The 16,879-nt window shown below is 56.8% G+C and overlaps 1 protein-coding gene across 1 annotated transcript in view; it reads left to right on the top strand.

Annotated features, from left to right (window-relative positions):
• OTOG (otogelin) overlaps window positions 1–16,879 on the top strand; it is a 70,742-nt gene that overhangs the window by 38,146 nt on the left and 15,717 nt on the right. The window contains exons 29-39 of the mRNA XM_054586269.1: window positions 69–185; window positions 807–963; window positions 3,651–3,677; window positions 6,162–6,329; window positions 8,940–9,218; window positions 11,364–11,481; window positions 12,185–12,264; window positions 12,705–14,488; window positions 15,094–15,262; window positions 15,594–15,739; window positions 16,317–16,406. Coding sequence (XP_054442244.1) covers window positions 69–185; window positions 807–963; window positions 3,651–3,677; window positions 6,162–6,329; window positions 8,940–9,218; window positions 11,364–11,481; window positions 12,185–12,264; window positions 12,705–14,488; window positions 15,094–15,262; window positions 15,594–15,739; window positions 16,317–16,406 — 3,135 coding nt within the window. The remainder of the gene's footprint in view (window positions 1–68; window positions 186–806; window positions 964–3,650; window positions 3,678–6,161; window positions 6,330–8,939; window positions 9,219–11,363; window positions 11,482–12,184; window positions 12,265–12,704; window positions 14,489–15,093; window positions 15,263–15,593; window positions 15,740–16,316; window positions 16,407–16,879) is intronic.

Here is a 16,879-nt window from a genome sequence, read left to right as displayed (position 1 = left end):
CACTACATCAGGCGACAGCAGGCATTTGGGGGACAGGGAGGTCAACAGCCCTGCCTCTGTCCCCCCAGTGCCCAGATACCCTGGATCCCCGAGACACATGTGTCCTGAATCCTCTCCGAGAACCATTTGCCAAGAAGGAGTGCAGCGTCCTGCTCAGTGAGGTGTTTGAGACCTGCCACCCTGTGGTGAGTGGACCCCAGCCACGGCCACTCCTGAGCCCCCACCCTCCTCTTCGGGATCCCTTCTGCTCTCACACCCCCACCCCCGTCACGCCTCGGGAGAGACACCTCAGATCTACGAGGAGACCCATTGCTGCCGTTCCCCTGCCTCCAGCCTGCTCCGATGAATCAGTCTGTCCCGTTTCCCCAGGCAACCCGGGACAGACAGCCAGACAAACAGAGCTTCAGTGCCCTTTCAAGCTTATCTCAATCTGGTTCTTCCTCCCAGTCGGAAAGTTCTGAATAGTGATCCCACACCCCTCAGCGTAGGCTGCTGCCTGTACTGCCCGCAGTGGAGACAGAGGGGAGCTGGTGCTCGGTTCTGCACTGCACTCTCCAGGGCCTGGAAGGCAGCTGTCAGACTCCCCTCGGCCATCTCTGGCCCTGGCTGGCAGTTCACGCCCCATATCTGTTCCTCAGTGCCCCCTCCAGCCCCTGGACCCAGTAGCTTAGACCCTGACCCCACACTGGCAACTCACTCCATCCCTTCGCATTTCTGCTACCCCCTGAGGCAGGTTGGCATCAGCCGGGTAGCTTCAGGGTGAACATTCCGGATCTGGCCCCTGACCTCTGACTTCTGACCTCTAGGTGGATGTCACTTGGTTTTACTCAAACTGCCTGACGGACACATGTGGGTGCAGCCGGGGAGGTGACTGTGAGTGCTTCTGTGCCAGCGTGTCCGCCTACGCCCACCAGTGCTGCCAGCACGGGGTGGCCGTCGACTGGCGGACCCCGCGTCTCTGCCGTGAGTGTCCGATCCCCCGAGGGGGAGAGTGGGGTCTGTCTGTGGGTGGTCCTGTAGGGTACCATCTCTCTGGCTGGTGTTTATTGAGTACTTACCATGTGCCAGGCACCAACTGCTTTGTATATATCATTCACCGAATTCTTCACCAACTACCCTACAAAGTAGGACTGTTTATTCCTGTTCTAGAGCTGAAGAAACAGGTTTTAGAGAGATTAAGTAAAGTGTTCAAGGTCACACGGGTTAGTAGTGGAGCCTGGCTGCAGGCCTGTGCTCTTAACCTTTTTGCCAGAAGAGTCAGGAGCCCTGGATCCCAGACCCAGGGCTGCCATTTGTGAGCTCTGTGACCTCAAATAAGTCACTCAGCCTCTCTGGGGCTCAATTTTCTCATCTAAGAAGAACAGAATAGACTTGTCCCACCAGGTTTATTGTGAGGATCAAACAGCGTAGTGACTATAAAAGCCCTTGGTCAGCTGAGACATGCAGTCAGAGGCAACCTAAGATATCAGTATATTTAGGGCAAAGGTGGCCTGCAAATGCTTTGGTTGCACACTCTTACCAAGTAAAAATACTTGAAGCACATCTACATATGCATACTTAGATACATGCACAGATAGATATATGTTATTAGTATAAATGTATATCACAAAATAGATACAAAAGTAAATATTTGAAAGATACTACTAATTAAGTATTTTCATTTCTTTCTGCATACCAATAATCTTTCTGGTGCAAGCACAGCTCATTTTGGGGTGCTATGGCTCTGTGGCCAGACTTTCTGGGTTCAGACCCAGGCTCCACCAAGTGGGGTGACCTGAGGCATGTTGCTTACTCTCTGAGTTGTAACCAAGGGTTAGGAGAACGGTACCTACCTTGCAGAGTGCTGTGAGATTTCAATGAGGTGACACATGCAAAGTGCTTGGCATAGTGTTCTGTGCTGTTATTGTCATTTTTCATGGCAACATGCAGCTGGCATGTCCTGAGCTGTGAAAGATCCAGGCAGGATGGCCTCAGGGGGAAGGTGGAACAGAATTTGCCTTTGACTTCCCTTTTCTGTCTGTTTTTCTCTGAGACCTTCCACCACAGATGCCCTGGATCCCCATGCAGTCTGCCTCTCCCTCTACCTCTCTGATAAAAACCCTGGAGGAAGAAGGGAGCCCCCATGTAATGAGGACCTGCTGTGCGCTGGGCCCTGCGCCTTCTGTGCATGAGCTCACTGATATTCAGGTCCTGGGCTAGGGTGAGGCGGGTGAGGCTCTCCCTGGGACGCGCCACGAATCCCATGTTAAGACAATATAGTTTAAAAATCAAAAATAATGTAAAAATAACTGTGATGAACAAATAGCAACATTTTCAGTAATGACAGGATTCATATTACTGGTTTTTCCTTTTACCTCAAGCTCCTCACTTGGCAAGGTGCTGTTCCTGATCCCGTCTTTACTTTAAAATTTGTATATTCTATTCATGGATATTTTGCATTAATTTTAAAATTAAAACATACTGATTGAAGTATTATATATCTTGATTACTGAGATTTTTGATGTTCCCTTAAATTTTGTGTCGAGCTGAGCACTTGCCTTACCCTAGTCCAGGTATCACAAGCCCATGGGGCCGATACTAGCGGTGGTCCCATCTCACAGAGGAGGGCACCAAGTTCCGGAGAGGCTGAGTAGCTTGTCCCAGTACACACAGCTGATGAGTGAGAGAGATGGGGTTAACGCAGGTCTGACCTTAGAAAACTGGTTTCTGACGACTCTTCTGGGCTACCTGCCATTAACCTGGTACACACTTGAAACCAGAGGCTCAGAGATCCTCCAATTTTCTAGAGCAGTTTTCTGAGTCCACAGGTGAGGAGAAGCAGGTACTTACCCATAGCAACACAGCAGGCCAATCTTCTGACCCCTAGTGCTCTTTCCAGAGAGCAATGCCAAATGCAAAGGAATGGTGTTGATTAGGGAATTTGGGGGTGGGGTGGAGTTGGTGGCTGTCTTCAGACCATACCTATGAATGGAGGAGCCCCTCATCAAACTTTATCCCAGGTCTACCCAATTGGCTCCTCATAGCCTTGCTCCTGGATTTAGGTGACCTCTCCAAGGTCCCCAGCTTACTCCAAAGGACTGAGGGCTCTATGGCTGAGTAACCTAGGGAAGAGGATGTGTTGCTAGGTTGGACCACTAGAGGGTGCACTGAGCACATGCTTGGAGGAGCTTGTGAGAGGCTGAGGGAAACTGCACTCCCAGACCTTGGACCTTAGAGGCCTCTGGTCCCTTCCACTCAAAGCTTTTGGAAGACCGACTTTTATCTTGTGCCTGCATTCCTCTGGGACCTTCTGCAACATTTCTGATTGGAACTTCCACCCTTTGATTCTAATGTTGCCTTTGGAGCCACATAAAACAGACCTTTCTGCCTAACATTCACTCATTCATTCATTCATTCATTCATTCACTCATTCAATAAATGCTGAGTGCTTACTCTAGACCAGACTTTGAGCTTTGTGCTGGGGCACAGAGAAGAGCCATTGTATTTCCTATACCTTACGACATCTGACTCTAATGTCCGTGCCCGAATCTGGAGTTGGGAGGCCGGCCAGGTCCGGCTTTTGGGGAAGGAGGAAGAGCTGAGATGCTAGGGGCCTTGGCCCTGCCCCTCTGTTCCAGCTCCTAAAGAAGGCTCTGTTCTCTTTCTTTCAGCATATGACTGTGACTTCTTTAACAAAGGTAAGCCCGCCCTCCCCAAGTGGGTCCTGGGGGCTCTGCTAGCCCTGTCCTGATGCCACAGCAGCATTAGCGCCCTGAGGCCCTGCTGGCCCTGGAAGAGCTGTGGCTTGGCACAGAGAGGGACCCCGTCATACAGGGAGAGCCCTGACAATGCAGGGCCCAGGGACGCTCCAGAATTCCGTCCCAAGCAGCCTACCTGGAGCCCAGGCCAGGTCGGCTTCCTGGGGATGGTGCTCACCCAGGGCAACGTCACTAGGAAGAAAAAACCCCATTTGCATGAGTGGGTTTTCTCATGACCTTCATGATCTAGTTCATCAGACCCACGGAACATTGTCTAGCATTTCCTGAAGTTTTGAGTAGGCAATGGCCAACACAAACTGCTCTCCCTGAGGACAGCCTGGCTCAGCCCATCAGATTTATCATCAAATTTAGCCAAGGCTGCAGGGTGCCTGGGTATGCTTCTACTTTTGCGTTAAGTAGGGTGAAAACACAGGTCATGACTAAAGACCCCAGGGAGGTTAATGTCCAGCGTTAGAACCAATTAGTCAATTTGATCCCCAGGGTCAGGCAGGAAGCGTGGGGAGGGCTGCCCGGGAGTAGTTTTCAGCACTGATCTCTGTCCAGATGGCCCAAAGTCTGATCTTGGCAGCTACAAGCTCATCCTGTTCTTCGTGTCGTTCACCTTTGACTTCCAAGCTCCTCCCATCCCCCTACCTGTCCCTTCCAGGCACCATTCTGCCAGACGCAGACCTGTGTGGGTATAGGCCCAAGGCTTTGTCCTCTTGTCCAGTTACCTGCATTATCATGTTTTGGTTTGAGAAACATCCCCCCCCTGGAAAGAGTATAGCCTGTGAAATGATAGGGGACTGATTAGAGACAAAGGTACCAGTTAGGGGTCTGAATGATGAGGGCTGCGCCAGGTATAGTATAATTCACAGGCACTGCAGTCCCACCTAAAAGTTAGCCCCCACATATTCCTGGTGGCCAAAACCCTTTAGCCCCTAGAGGAATAGATCTGTAATGGGACAAGCGTGGTCCTGGGGACAGGCAGTGTCTGTCTGACATCAGGCAAGACATTTCAGCAAGGCAGCTCCGAGCAGCGCTTTCTCCCTTCGGCATTTTGGGCAGCAGTAACTGACAAAGGACAAGCTGTTTCTAGCATCCTCCACCTACTCACCCGCCCACCCACCCATCCATTCCTCACTCTGCGTTCCTCCCCACTTTTTCCCTGGTCCAGGCCCTTGCGGGTGCTGCGGCAGCAGTGGTCCCCCAGGGCTGTGACAGTGGGGCGCTGGAGCTGGCCCGCGCCGGCTCTCTAGTGCCAGGTGTGTGTCCCTCACTCTCCAGTCGGTTGGTAGTTTGAAATTGACCACAGGTGGGAGTATCTACGTCATGGAAACCAGCAAATGCCACAAACTGGGGTTTCGTTTGTTCAGTTTTGAGGGCTGACTATTAACTATTTACCGGCACTGCGCGGGCTCTCTCCCGTCTAGTAGAAGAGACACACCTGGGTCCCCGATGACAATCCCTCCTAAGAGCTGTGATCGGTGTGGGCTGTGCTCCGCGGGCTGTTGAAATGCAGAGGAGGAGAGGGTGCGGGGCGTGCTTCACCAAGGAGGTGACATTTGAGCTGTGCCCGAGATCAAGTAGGCGTTTGCCGGGCGCAGAATGGGAGGACTACCCCTGGGTGGGGGGAGCGCAGCATGAGTGGAGACTTGAGGGAGGACACAGCACAACTCTTTCAAGGAAAAACCAGAGAAGTTTAGTGTGGCAGGGGCAAAGGCGTGGGAGGTGTGGGGTAGGCGGGGGCTGCAGCGGGAAGGGCCCCCGAATCCAAGCTGGGCCCTTGGATTCTATTCTGAATGCAATGGGAGCTCTACTCACACAGGCTAGGAAGGTGACTCGGGCACTTTGGGGAGGAGGCACTGGATGTGGGGAACGCACCAGAGACAGGGAGGTCAGTTACAAGGTGTTATAATTGTCTAGGTGACCAGCCTATACTGACAACTGCAGGAACCCAAGAGACAAAAAAGTGGCACGTGTTTGGAGTAAGGAAACACTACTACTGAGCCCAAGCTTCCCTGGCCTTCGCCCCTCAGGCCTTGGGTGGGCAGAGAGCAAGTGTGATATCTCCTCCCAGTGGAGACCGTGAATAGAGCAGCAGAGTCTCAGGCAGGGGAACAGGCCCATGGAGAGACTTTTAGGCGATCCAGATGACCCCCGGTGACCTTGTTCCCAGGCTTCCTGTGAAATGATTCAGGTGCTATACAGAGGGCCAGTCCCCATCAGGGGCTGACAACCTGGGGTTCCTGTCCTTCCTTCTCATGAAAATCAAGGTCCCTGGGGCTTGGGGTGAGGGAAGTGACCAAGAGCACCTGTTTGGCACCCTCCCTCCACCCCGCCTCTGGCAGCGGTGGGCAGGGAGGGGTGGGAGGTGGGAGAGGGCCAAGGAGGCAGGCCTTACGACTGGCTCTTTCTCTCCAGCGCTAGGTAAGGGCCCCTACCAGCTGGCCAGCCAGGCGGCTGGCGGTGCCCTCGTGGCCGTGAAGGCGGCAGGTGGTGCCATAGTCCTGGGGAGTGCAGAGGGTATGGCACCAGGGGACATTGTGAACTTCCTGCTGACGGCTGCACTGTACAAGGCCAAGGCCCACGGTAAGGCCCACCTTCGGGGTAGGCAGTGGCCAGTGGAGGGAAGATGCTGAACCTCTAAACCACCTGCAGTGGCTGAAGAAATGGGGGGCTCCTACAGGTGCCCCTTTCCCAGCTGAGACAGGGGTCGGCGTCAGCCTCTTTCTCCTTTGAAGAGACACCTCCTGTCTTCTTCCTGAAAAAGCCAGGGAGGCCGTGGTACAGATGCACCTTTGCACCTGGCTTTACACAATCGCTGTTCCGGAAAAGCAGGGTGGTCACGGCTGCTACTTCTCCCTGTCCCCAAGCCCCTCCTTGCTCTCCCTTCTTCTCCTCTTTCTTCTCCTCTTCTTCCTTCTCTGCCCAACCCCTGCCTGCCCCCCCAATTTTTAAAACTGGGTAGACTTTAAATGCCAAGGGGAAACTGACTGATGTCTTGACTAAGCAGGGCCCCCTGTGAATGGAGGAGCGTGCCCTTAATGTGCTCAGGTTACGATCCTGAGTTCCAGGCAGGTGGGTTACACAGACTGGAGCACACCTGGGACCAGCCACAGACTCCTGGGTCTCAGACCACTGGCAACCGGGGAGGGGTTAGCTTCAGTGGGCACTGTCCTCGCTGCAGAGTTCAGTTGTGCTTACGCGGTGCCAGAACCCTGCCGAAGGGGAGTGGCCCCGGGTGATGTTTGTGCCAGGCCCCGGGCCACCCAAGGCCTCCGTTCACCAGTTCCAGGAAGCCTTCTCTTCTGTGGCCACTCGTGTGTGTCCCAGGGTGTGGTCACTGTGACCAGGGTTTCTCCCCACAAATCCTGCTGGCCCCAGTTAGTCAGTATCTTCCTAATCATGGGGGGTTGGGGAGATTCATGCCGCCAGTCCCAGCGTCCACTGGAACCTTGAACCCAGACACTTCTCAGAGAGTTCATCCCAACTTTAGAACTCAAGTTCTCAGACTCTAGTTTCGAGGACCTGCCTACTTCCTTCCTCCTCCCCTCCCTCTCTCTCTCCCTCCTCTCCTTGCCTCGCTCCCTGTCACCGAGCCCTAATCCTGTGCCGGGCACAGAGCTGGGCCCTGGGAAATCAGGAGTATAAGAGCCACCAACGGTGCCTACCAGAAGGCCACAGTCCCATCCGGGAGGCAAACATGGTCAGAGGCAGTCACAGTGCCCGTGGGAACACTCAGGAGAAGCCCCGGGTCCAGCTTCAGCACTCAGGAGAGGCTTCTTAGCATAAGTGACATTCCCCTGCGGGGTGGGAGGGAGTCAGGAAGGGGCTTGTGAGCCAAGCTTGGGAGGTGGATCTTTACGCTGAGGGCAGTGGGGAGCCATGGTGGGGGGGATTTAAGGAAGGGAGGGACACCCCAGCTCCTGCCCAGCTCTAGGCACAGCCGGAGTCCCCAGCTGTGGTGATGTTCATGACGGTGTGATCCGGGGATAGAGTAGGAGGTGCGGGGAGGCTGGTGGAGAGGTCGCATCACTGCACGAGGAGACCTGGGAGCGAGGAGCCAGGCTCTGAGCGGCAGGAGGGCCAGAAGCACCCCCACCCTCCAAAAAGAACACTTCCTCCCTAGACATGACTGATCCCCAGAGCTGTGTGGTCCTGTTTCAAGAAGGGTGTCCTACAACCTTTCCGTTGGTGGGGATTTTTGTTTTCCGTTCAGTATTTTAGTCTAGTAAGTAAAGTCTAATTCAGAGGAAGTGTTGATTTTCCAGTGGTTTTATGGGCATTTTAAGCAGAACCCCAGAGCAGCCTGGCCTTTGCAGAACATCACTGCAGACAGGAACTCAGAGTCCAGCCCCCATGGCAGTCACGGGGGTGGGGGCAGGGTGAAGCCTCACTGAGGACCCAGGCTTCCCCACCCCACTCCACCCTGTGTTCCATCCCTCCTGCACTGTGTCCCAGGTGCTGGACAGCAAAAGAGAAAGTGTGTTATAGGTGAGATCTGGGGGTGCTGCATGAAGGAGTTGTCCCTTGAAGTGGGCCTTGAAGGATGGGAAAGACTATGATGGGAAAAAATGGAGACGAGAGAATGTCCTGGTGGGTGAGGGGGAACATTCACCCAGCAGCGAGCCCCACTGTCTAGAAATGGGCCGTTGTGGATGTAGGAGAAAGGGCAGGGGAAACAGGCTCTGGGGCTCTGGGCAAGCCCATCCCCTCACTGGAGCATTGTCTTCCTATCTGTGGGTTGGACTCGGTGTCCGCTGGGTCCACTAGCTCTCACCCTCTGGGGTCCTGAAACCTGGCAGGTTGCCAGGCCCCCGTGGGTCCAGTATGACCCAGAAAGCGTAACTCCACCAGGGCGGCCATTTCTGTCTGTCCCGGCCATTGCTCTATCCCTGGCATCTAGAATTGCACCTCGTCGGTGGGGGGGGTCCTCAAAAATGTGTGAGGAAGACAAGGGAGGGAGCTCAGTCACCTCCTGAGCTTCCCTAACTCTCCACCTTCCCTGGGGAGGAGGAGGCGTGCACAGAGGGGCAGCCAGCAGGAGGAGGTGGGCTGAGGGGAGGCGGGGCAGGTGTGGAGGAACCAGGGGCCCAGCTAATGATGTCCTCTGTCACTGAGAGGGCAGATGGGTGTCTGTTGTCTGCCGCATATCTGGCCCCTTCTCTGAGCTGACCTTACCCATGTGGCTCTTTGCAGACGCGGATGTGGTATCTCTGGAGGCAGCGGACAGACCCAACTTCTTCCTCCACGTCACAGCCAATGGGTCTCTGGAACTGGCCAAGTGGCAGGGCAGCGATGCCTTCCACCACCATGCCTCCTTCTCGCTGCACCAGGGGACGTGGCGGGCAGGCCTGGTGGCCCTGGAGTCCCTGGCGGAGCCTGGGTCTTTTCTTTTTGTGTCAGGCTCCACGCTGGCCCTGCGGCCATACGAACACACAGAGGTGTTCCGCCAGGGCACACTGTTCCGCCTTCTGGGTAGGTGTCCACCCTGCCGTCACCCTTGTCCCCTGAGCTCCTCACTCAACGGCCCCTCTTGCTCTCTCCTCACTCTCCTTCCAGTTGTCCCCGAGGACAGAATCCTCACTCCCCTGGCACAGGGAGTCCCCATGGGCGCCACCTCTGAGATGGGCAGTGCCCTGGCATCTGTGCTGGTGGCCTGGGGAGCGATGGGCACTGTGGCTGGGGCTCTGCCAGCTTCCTGGGTCTTGCCTACTCCCACAGTCTAAAAATAGAGCGGCCTTTGTGAAAATGAGGGAGAAGGGATCGTGGCCGCTGCTTGTGTAGCCCTCTGACTCAGGTTTCTTGCTGATGGGGACACATGCCTGCCCCATTAGCCAGCAGCCTCTCCCTGTCCCCCTCAGAGGCCCAGGACCCTGGGCAGCGATGGGGCAGCACCGTGTCCTTTCCGGCCAAGACTGGAAAGGGTCCCATGGCTTTGCCATCCCCCCTGCCAGGTGTGTCTGCCCCAAAACTACATATTCTTTGCCTAGAGCCTGGAGGAAGTGATCATAATTTCCCTACCACTCAAGGCCGGCCTCTCTGTCCTCCATGTGCACATATATGTTCATGCCTGTGAAGGTACCTTGTGCTATATGAATGGATTCACACACATGTAAATGTGTCTCCAGCCAAACTCTTCACTTACCACACACACACACACACACACACACACACACACACACACACACCCAGGGCTGGGCCAGCCCATTCTTCCACTCAGTGGCCATCTACCCAGTCCACCGAGAACCCCACCTGGGACAGATTCCTCCCTGGCTATGATGGCAGGACTCTGTCCCTTTCTGCAAGGCACCGAGGCAGAGTGGAATGAGCCCAGGCTTTGAAGCCAGGCAGCCTTGGATTCGAATCCTGGCCTCAGTCCTTGGCACTTGGAAGAGAGCCCTGATCTCCCTGCCGGTTTCTTCCCCTGAACAGTGGGCATATTTGCCTCAGAAGGTTGTTGTGAGACGATTGATTCTATCTCATGGGCTTTGCTCTGGGCCTGGCTTCCCAGTTAAGTCCTAAGTTTTCTGGTCCCAAGGATCTTGGAAAAGCAGGTTTCTTCACAGCCAGGAAGAGAGGAAGGGGCTGCCAGGGTGGGGCTGCCCCCTCCCACCTGCTGCGGAGCCGAGACTCATCACTTGGGCCAGGGGGTTTGGGATCTTGTCTGCCTTGAAGCCCCCTGCAGGCTACACACTCTTCCCCTGAGGATCCCTCATTTGTCAAGGCGCTGGCCACGGGGCCTTTTACAAGGAGCTCTCCCCTGGGAGAGTTTGATTTTCCCAGCTTCTTTGGCGCCTCAGTTTTTTGTCTGTAGAATGGAAATAATAATAATGCTACTTCGTAAGATTATTGTAAGAGTTAATGAGCACCTACTTGTGAAATGTTGAGTGTCATACTTGGTGCTATTTAAGAGTGAGCTGTTATTCTTTGTAGCTGAAGTTACCCTGGGCAACAAAGAGAGTGCTCAGACCACTGTCCAGCACCCGAGACTGGCTACTTCAGGGAGGCCCTCTGGGAACAAAGAGGGTGGGGCTTGTAGAGAACTGCTCTCTCCCCTGATGGGGGCGCCGTGGTGGCCTACGGTGGCAGATGTCCCACAGGGCTTTGGGCTGAGAGGGGAGGGGATCCTCCCAATGCGGCCCACGCCCTTCAAGGGGAAGCGTCTTGCCTCTGTGGAGGTCAGCAGTTGCCTGGCCAGAGGCAGAACAAGGAGGAGGGGATCGTGTCTGAGGGGCGGGGCAAGCCTGACCACCAAGGTCCCAGAGAGGTGGGGTGACAAACAACCTTGTGGAGAGATCAGGGGTTGCAGCCTCCTCCTGGGCCACCCCTCAAAGCCCAGCTTCGACTGCCCGCTCCCTGGCACTCCCGCCTTTAGCCTCCACACCAAGTTCCCTGAATCCCATCCCAAGGATCCTCCAGGCACCGACCCCGGTTCTCAGGGATACATTGTCCCCTGAGGTTGGCTTTCATTATATTTGTCTCCACTTTTCCTACATGAGTCCATTTGTCTCTTCCGCGGGACAGGGCGGGTGTGGGCTGAGCTGAACTGCCTCTGTGCTCTGGCAGCTGCCTCAGAGCTGATGCCCAGTCTTGAGACTCTGGGGCGGGTTGCCTTTCCAGATGCCAAGCCGTTGGGGGCTGCCTACCCCACCTGCGAGTGGCGCTATGATGCCTGTGCCAGCCCCTGCTTCCAAACCTGCCGGGACCCCCAGGCAGCCAGCTGCCGGGATGTGCCCAGGTGAGATGGCATGATGTCCAGGTGTGTATTAGCATGTTTGAGCATACGTGTGTGAGGATGGGCTTGTATGTCATCTGTGAGCAGAGACAGGAGCATATATTGAAGTGTGTGCATACTCACATATACATACATGTGCACATTTTGTGTGCTGTATGTATGAGGGGTGTGTACGAGGGTGAATGTGCCTCACAGGGGCATATGTGAATGTCTGTTTTTGCACATATAGCTGAGCCCTCTGTGTGTTTGTATGTGGACAGGTGTGTCTGGCCATGTACAGCTGTGTGCATGTTCATGTATATGAGCTGCATGTGTTTGGGTGTTGGTGCAGCTGCGTGCACTAGTGTGTATACGCTGATGTTTGTAGTGGTCTGCGTGGATGTACATGTATGTGTGAATATTTCTGAGGCCTGCAGACATGGAGGGGGTGTGTGAGAATGTGCCTAAATAGAGGCGCACGTGAGCATGTGTGAGCATTTGTGTGCTTCCCTGTCGGTCTGAGGGCCGGAGCGCGCAGCAAGCACATTTGGGTATGTGTGCTCCTGTGTGATGTGTGTGGCAGTAGATGGAGGTTCACGGGAGTGTATACGTGATAGGAACACAGTCACATGTCATAAGAAAGGAGGAGACCTGTGCTCAATCCGGGTGAGAAGAGGGGACCCTCCCCACATTCCAGGCCACTCACCCTTCCCTGCTCTGTCCTCAGGGTAGAAGGCTGTGTGCCCGCATGCCCCGCCCCCAAGGTCCTGGATGAAGTCACACAGAAATGCGTCTACCTGGAGGACTGTGAGTGGCCTGCGTTTCTCATCCCTCCCTCGATTTGCTGTACATCCCCAGGGTTCTCAGGCCCCGCCACGCCTAGGACTCCCAGGTCCCTGGGCAAGCAGGGTGAGCACAGGGGCCTCCCGAAGGACAGCGCTGTAGAGCAGGCCGAGACCCCGTCCCGTCCATCCTCCGATTTCACAGACCGAGGCAACGAGGCCCAGAGTAAGGAGGGGACTGGCCTGGAGTCCCGGGGCGAGTCTGGACCCTCTGACTCCTCCGGGTCAGTGGTCAGTGCGGAGGCGGAGCCTGGGACCTAGCCAGGCAGCCTGACTGGCCGTGGGAAGCTGCCTTTCCCCTCACCTAGGGTGCCAGGGTGAGGCCTCAGAGTGCAGCCCTGCACCGCGATGCCCCTGAGGCAGCCGTCACCCCACCATCTGAGGCTCTCCTCTCGTCTGCCTCAGGTGTGGAGCCCGTGGGTTTGGTTCCCTCGGAGGCCCCTGGCAATGAGACCCTGCCTCCCGGTCAAGAGCTGCCCACTGCCAGTGACCAGGAGCTACAGTTTCCACAGGACACTCCCAGGGCCCCCTCCCTCAGGCCAGAAGTCACGCCAGCTGCCCCACTCGTCTCGGCCCTGAACCCGCCCATGACAGCCACTGAGGGGCCGGCACTGCCTCCGGCCCCCACCGGGGAGCCGCTGAGGGTCACTGCTTCGAACCTTCCTGCCCGCTCCACAGAGGTCCTGACCAGCAAGGGGGTGACCGCCAGCCTCCTGACCACCCCCCATACCCTAGAGTCCTCACCCCTCCCCCTGTCACCACAGATGTCTACCCCTGGTGGGACGTTGGGTGCCATGGAGACGACCAGGGTAACCGTGACCTTTGCAGGGAGCCCCAACGTCACAGTCTCCTCCCAGTCATCCCCTGTACCTCGTTTCCCGCTCATGACCAAAACGGTGACAACCCCAGGCCCCGGCTCCTTGCCTGCTAAGACGACACCCTTACAGGCCTCGCCGAGCCTGGATTTGCCCGCAGGTACCCCCTCCAGGCCTGTCGCTTCCCCTTCAGTGACCTCCAGGCCCCCCACTTCCTCGGGGTCCCATGAGGCTTTGCTGACCCCTGCAATAACAAAGGTCACGAACAGGACAGGGATGCCCCTGCCCACACAGGCCCAGAGCATTCCCAGTCCCAGCAGCCCCCCAGCTGAGGCTAGAACAGGAGCAGAGCAGGTCCCTGTCAGTCCGGTGGTGACCAGGGGCGTGGAGATGGGGCCACACACAGAGAAGGGCCAGCCCGGGCAGGGCCAGCCCACGGGCTTGCCGCCATCCCTGCTTCCCAGCCCACCCCCTACTACCCCGCCCCGCCCCACTGGCCACACCACCACAGCCACCAGGCCTCCAGCTCCACCCCCAGGGACTCTGGCTGCCACCCGTCTGCCCACAGAGGCTCATGGGCTGGGGGCCACCCCCTCTGTGTCTCTGGAGTCAACTCAGCCACCCCAGCTTCTCTCTGGCCTGCCCCCTGACACCAGCCTGCCCCTGGCCAAAGTGGGCACGTCTGCCCCAGTGGCCACTCCTGGTCCCAAGGGCTCTGTCACGACCCCTCCACTCCAGCAACAGGCCACGTCTCTTGCCAAGGCTACGACTCCTTCCTCGCGGACACTCAGCCCAGCCCTGCCTCTCACCCCAGCCGTCGTGGCCCAGGTGCCCCCAACCAGTCACACAGTCCCCCAGGCACCAAGCACAGTGCCGGGCCTGCTTCTGGGGGCCACATCGCCAACCTCGGGAGCTGTGGCTGTGGCGGAGGCGGCGGCCTCTACCATATCTGTTGCCCCACGAAAGAGCACCACGGAGAAGATGACCATCCTGTCCAAGCAAGTGTCTCTGCCCACCTTGCCACCGGGCCCTGGCCAGGAGGGGCCCACAGAGCTCACACCTGCTGTGGCCCACACTCTTGCTGCCTTGGTGACTGAGTCCAAGGGCCCCTGGGCTGGCGCAGTGCCACTGGAGCCCACAGCCCATCCCCTGAGCCCTGGGTCGGCCAGGACCGCCTCCCGAGAGAGCTCACTGGTCCTGCTCCCTCAGCCGGCTGAGGCCCACGGGACCTCGGCGGGACCTCGACCGCCAGCAGAGCCAGAGAGGGAGGCCACCACCGAGCAGTCTGGGCGCTCGGCCGCAGTCCAGAGCATCTCCGCGGGTTTAGCCGAGGCCTTGGCAACCACCCCTGAGGCCAACGCATCCGTGTGTGTTGTGAGTGACTTGTCAGGATTCTGGCTGCCTGTATATGGACCTGCCATGCCTTCCCTCCTTCCGTGCCACTGGGCTTGGGCACCACCACGCTCTTGCATTCCTGGGCTAGAAGCACGACCTGTCGCAGCTTCTTAACCAGCTGCCAGGCTATAAGATGGGGTTTAGTCACTTCTTCCCTGCGTCAAGCCCCTGGAGCCTGAAAAACGGTCCAGGCTCCTCTGGGCCCCTGGCATCATAATAGGGTCACATTATGTCCCCCCTGGGGCCCCAGGGGCTAATTGGATGGCTTGGTGGGACACCCAGAGAGTGACAAACATGGGTGTGTCAGTGTGCATGTTTGTGTCTGGGTGTCTGCATGGGACTGAGTGCACATGTTTGTGTTCACATGTGTGCGAGACGCTGTGGGTGCTCAGATACCCGATACATGTGTTGAGCAGGTGGAGAATGAGGACAGCGTTCCCTGGTAGTTTTATCTCAGGGTCTCCTCCTAGACCTTGCACCTGGGAGGGTTCTAGGCCCTTGGGCTTCGGGGTGGGTGGGCTGAGAGTGAGTGGCTCTGGCTTCTAGGACAGGCACTCACACTGTCCCTCTACTCTTTGCCCCAGCCATTCGTGGAGGAGGACTGCGTCCGCCACATCTGCCTGGAGGGCCAGCTGATCCGTGTGAACCAGTCCCAACACTGTCCCCAGGATGTTGCACCCCTTCGCTGTGGGGTCCTGGGCCTCGCAGTGAGAGTGGGCGGGGACCGCTGCTGTCCCTTCTGGGAATGTGCCTGTGAGTCCTGGGGTGCACTGGAGTCTCTTGTGTCCTCCCCTGCTGTGTCCTCCTCGTACCCCTGCTCCAGTGTGACTTCTGCCTCTGACCTGGGTGCACCCTGGCCTCAGGGTAATCCTGACCTGAATGTGACCTCCCGTGGGACTGCTTGTCTCCGTGTGACCCTTGACCTGGCAGATTTCCTACCCTGGCAACCTCTGATTTCTGTGTGACTCTCCAGCCCCCAGGGCCTCTGAATCACCCAGGAAAAGGCCCAGGCGCCTGCTCCGTGTTTAAGCAGCCTTGACCTCGATGGCATCTGTTTCTCCTTCTTGTCCCCGCCCTCCCCCAGGCCGATGCTCAATCTTCCCTGATCTGAGCTTTGTAACCTTTGATGGGAGCCATGCAGCCCTGTTCAAGGAGGCCATCTACATCCTCAGCCAGAGCCCAAAGGAAATGGTCACCGCCCACGTCCTCGACTGCAAAAGCGCCAACCTGGTGACTGTCCCCTGCTTCGCTTTGTGCCGGCACTTGGGGATTTGACTGGGTTTGGAGGGGAGATTAAGCAGTGAGTTGGGTTTTGAGTGATGTTGGAGGTGAAGACAGACGCGGAAGCTCCTTCTGTTCCCCCGGGGTCTCCTGAAATGGGCCCGTGGGGAAAGAGTCAGTGGAGTTCGCCACCTTCTGGCCTCTCCTGGGGCCCGCGTCATCCCCCGCTTGTCCCAGGTTTGTAGGCACGTGTAGGTTGGCACCAACGCACAGTTACTGGGATGCCATTCCAAAGACCTGGCCTGGTCAAGGGTGACCATTACCGGGATCACCTACTAAGATGCCCTTGTGAGCCTGTTGGATAAGGCAGGGTTTTTGTTTGTGGCTGACCTGGCATGAGGTCAGGTAGAGCCACGGATATTCCGTGGGGTTCTGCGCTGTTGCACCGCCCCAGGGGGTGCCCCTGGCGTGTTGTTGGGAGGGGCTGTCAGGGCGGGGGGGCCGGAAGACTGCGGTCACCCTTGCTCACTAGGGTGAGGAGGCAGGACTGGGCTCCGGGTTGACGAGGGCTGGGCTCTCTCTGCAGGGGCACCTGAACTGGCCCCCGTTTTGTGTGGTGATGCTGAATGTGACTCACCTTACCCACCAGGTCATCATTGATCGCTTCAGCCGGAAGGTGAGTGCGGCAAAGAGCCAGGGCTCGGGGGCGGGGCAGGAGCCAGTGGAGGGGCAGAGGGGTGTGGGGGGAAGGGCCTTGAGACATTTTCGTGATTGGAAACAGGCGTGAAGAAGGACCCTCATAAATAAACATAATGCCAAATTAGATGTATTTGGAAGTGATTCTAATTAGAATACTTGTAGCCACCCTCCTGTCAAGCAAGGACGTGTGCCAGGGAGAATGCAGTGGTGGAGAGGAATTTAGAATGCCGAGAGACAGTGGTCTTACAAAATTATGGTTAAAATATCTGACTTCTTCATTTTTGTTCTGAGAGATTCTGAATGGTCAGCACAGAGATAGGGATACCCCAGGGAAGGGGTGCCCAACCCAGGGTCTGGGGATTCAGGGAAGGTCTCCCAGGAGAAAGGATCCAAGTCAAGTCATGGAAGAATAGGATGATCAGAGGGGCTCAGAATTCGTGTGAACTTGGA

Source organism: Pteronotus mesoamericanus, unplaced genomic scaffold (assembly GCF_021234165.1).
Source record: "Pteronotus mesoamericanus isolate MK-2021 breed Mesoamerican mustached bat unplaced genomic scaffold, CSHL_Meso_final contig_90, whole genome shotgun sequence".
Classification (NCBI taxonomy): Eukaryota; Metazoa; Chordata; class Mammalia; order Chiroptera; family Mormoopidae; genus Pteronotus; species Pteronotus mesoamericanus.
This window is presented reverse-complemented; position numbering and strand designations above follow the sequence as displayed.